Source organism: Frankliniella occidentalis, unplaced genomic scaffold, assembly GCF_000697945.3.
Source record: "Frankliniella occidentalis isolate FOCC.00 unplaced genomic scaffold, Focc_3.1 Scaffold8, whole genome shotgun sequence".
NCBI lineage: Eukaryota > Metazoa > Arthropoda > Insecta > Thysanoptera > Thripidae > Frankliniella > Frankliniella occidentalis.
In genome coordinates this window covers 2,033,439-2,034,547 of record NW_026267138.1, presented here as the reverse complement: position 1 = coordinate 2,034,547, position 1,109 = coordinate 2,033,439, and the positions used below count along the sequence as shown (strand labels likewise).

General features: G+C 43.9%; 1 protein-coding gene across 1 annotated transcript in view; it reads left to right on the top strand.

Moving 5' to 3' along the window:
• The window catches only part of LOC113215484 (uncharacterized), a gene marked incomplete in the record, with an annotated part of 13,419 nt that extends 12,316 nt beyond the window's left edge, over positions 1-1,103 (top strand). The window contains 1 exon segment of the mRNA XM_052274245.1: positions 1-1,103. Within this exon segment, the coding sequence (XP_052130205.1) occupies positions 1-69 (69 nt within the window).
• Positions 1,104-1,109: the final 6 nt, after the last annotated feature.

Genomic DNA, 1,109 nt, shown 5'->3' with positions numbered 1-1,109 from the left:
GAGGTGTACCCCTTGTTCCTGGACCAGGAGCGCCTGTCGCAGCCTCGCCAGACCCAGATGCAGGAGTGAGGTTCCCGCCCCCGCCCAGCCCCCCGCCACCAAAGTCTCTGTCCTTCGCCCGCCCCAACGATAGAGCTTCCTTCCTGTCACAGGATGGTGTTTTTGGTCCCACCTCTCCAAAAACGACGCAATAAGAGGAGTGGTGCTTGGTCAAGGGTTCCCAACAAATCCCGTCAGCAAATAACAAGTTCAATTCACCGTCAAAAATGAGAAAAGAATTCTCCTTTTTTAGAGGTTTTCGGAAGGGAGCAGGGGGTGAGGGGATTCTATAGCGTAACATCTCCGGGTTTTCGTAGGTTTCAAACAGATTTTCTCCCAGTTCAGTATCATAGGCTAATTTATTGCAAAGCATGTCCCATGGGCGCGGACTTTTATTTTAAAAAAAAAATCCATTTCCACATTCCCAATCTCTCTTTGTTCTGGCTTCGAACAGTTCCACAGATTTTGCAGTCCCTATATAGGGAGCGTGGATCTGCCTTGTGCTTAACAGTTCGGCTGGAGCTGTGGGCTCGGAGGCAAAGCGATAGTTTGAAGCTGGTTTGAATGTGACATTGCACCGAAAAAGCAGGACCCAGTGTTTGGCATCTTCCTTTCGACCCATGGAAAGCCACACTCTTTTCCCGTGCAGTGCACATCCGTCTGCTTACTTAAGCCATCAGTGCAAGTAAGAAAAGACTGTATGGTTGCTTAAAACTTTAAGCCTCCATAAGCCACCTCTGTAAGCTATATCATTGTGTCCCACTTTCAATGAAAGGTAAAGTCTCTTGGAGATTAGTTTATTTGCTTTTTATAGGAATGAGTAGAAATGAACTCCAAGGGGCTGCTCACGGCTTAAGTATTTTAGAAAATGTCAAAGGTGTAAGTTTGATTTTAAGTTTTGCAACCCTTTCAGATATGTATTCTTCCTATCCTAGAACTAGTATTCTGATTCCGCACTTTTTCATTTCTATGTGCCTCTTGTAAACATTGTTTTAAGACAGAAACTAGAGTAAGCTATGTTATAATAACTGTCTAGTATTCCTTACTATAAAAATTAATTCTCAAATTAA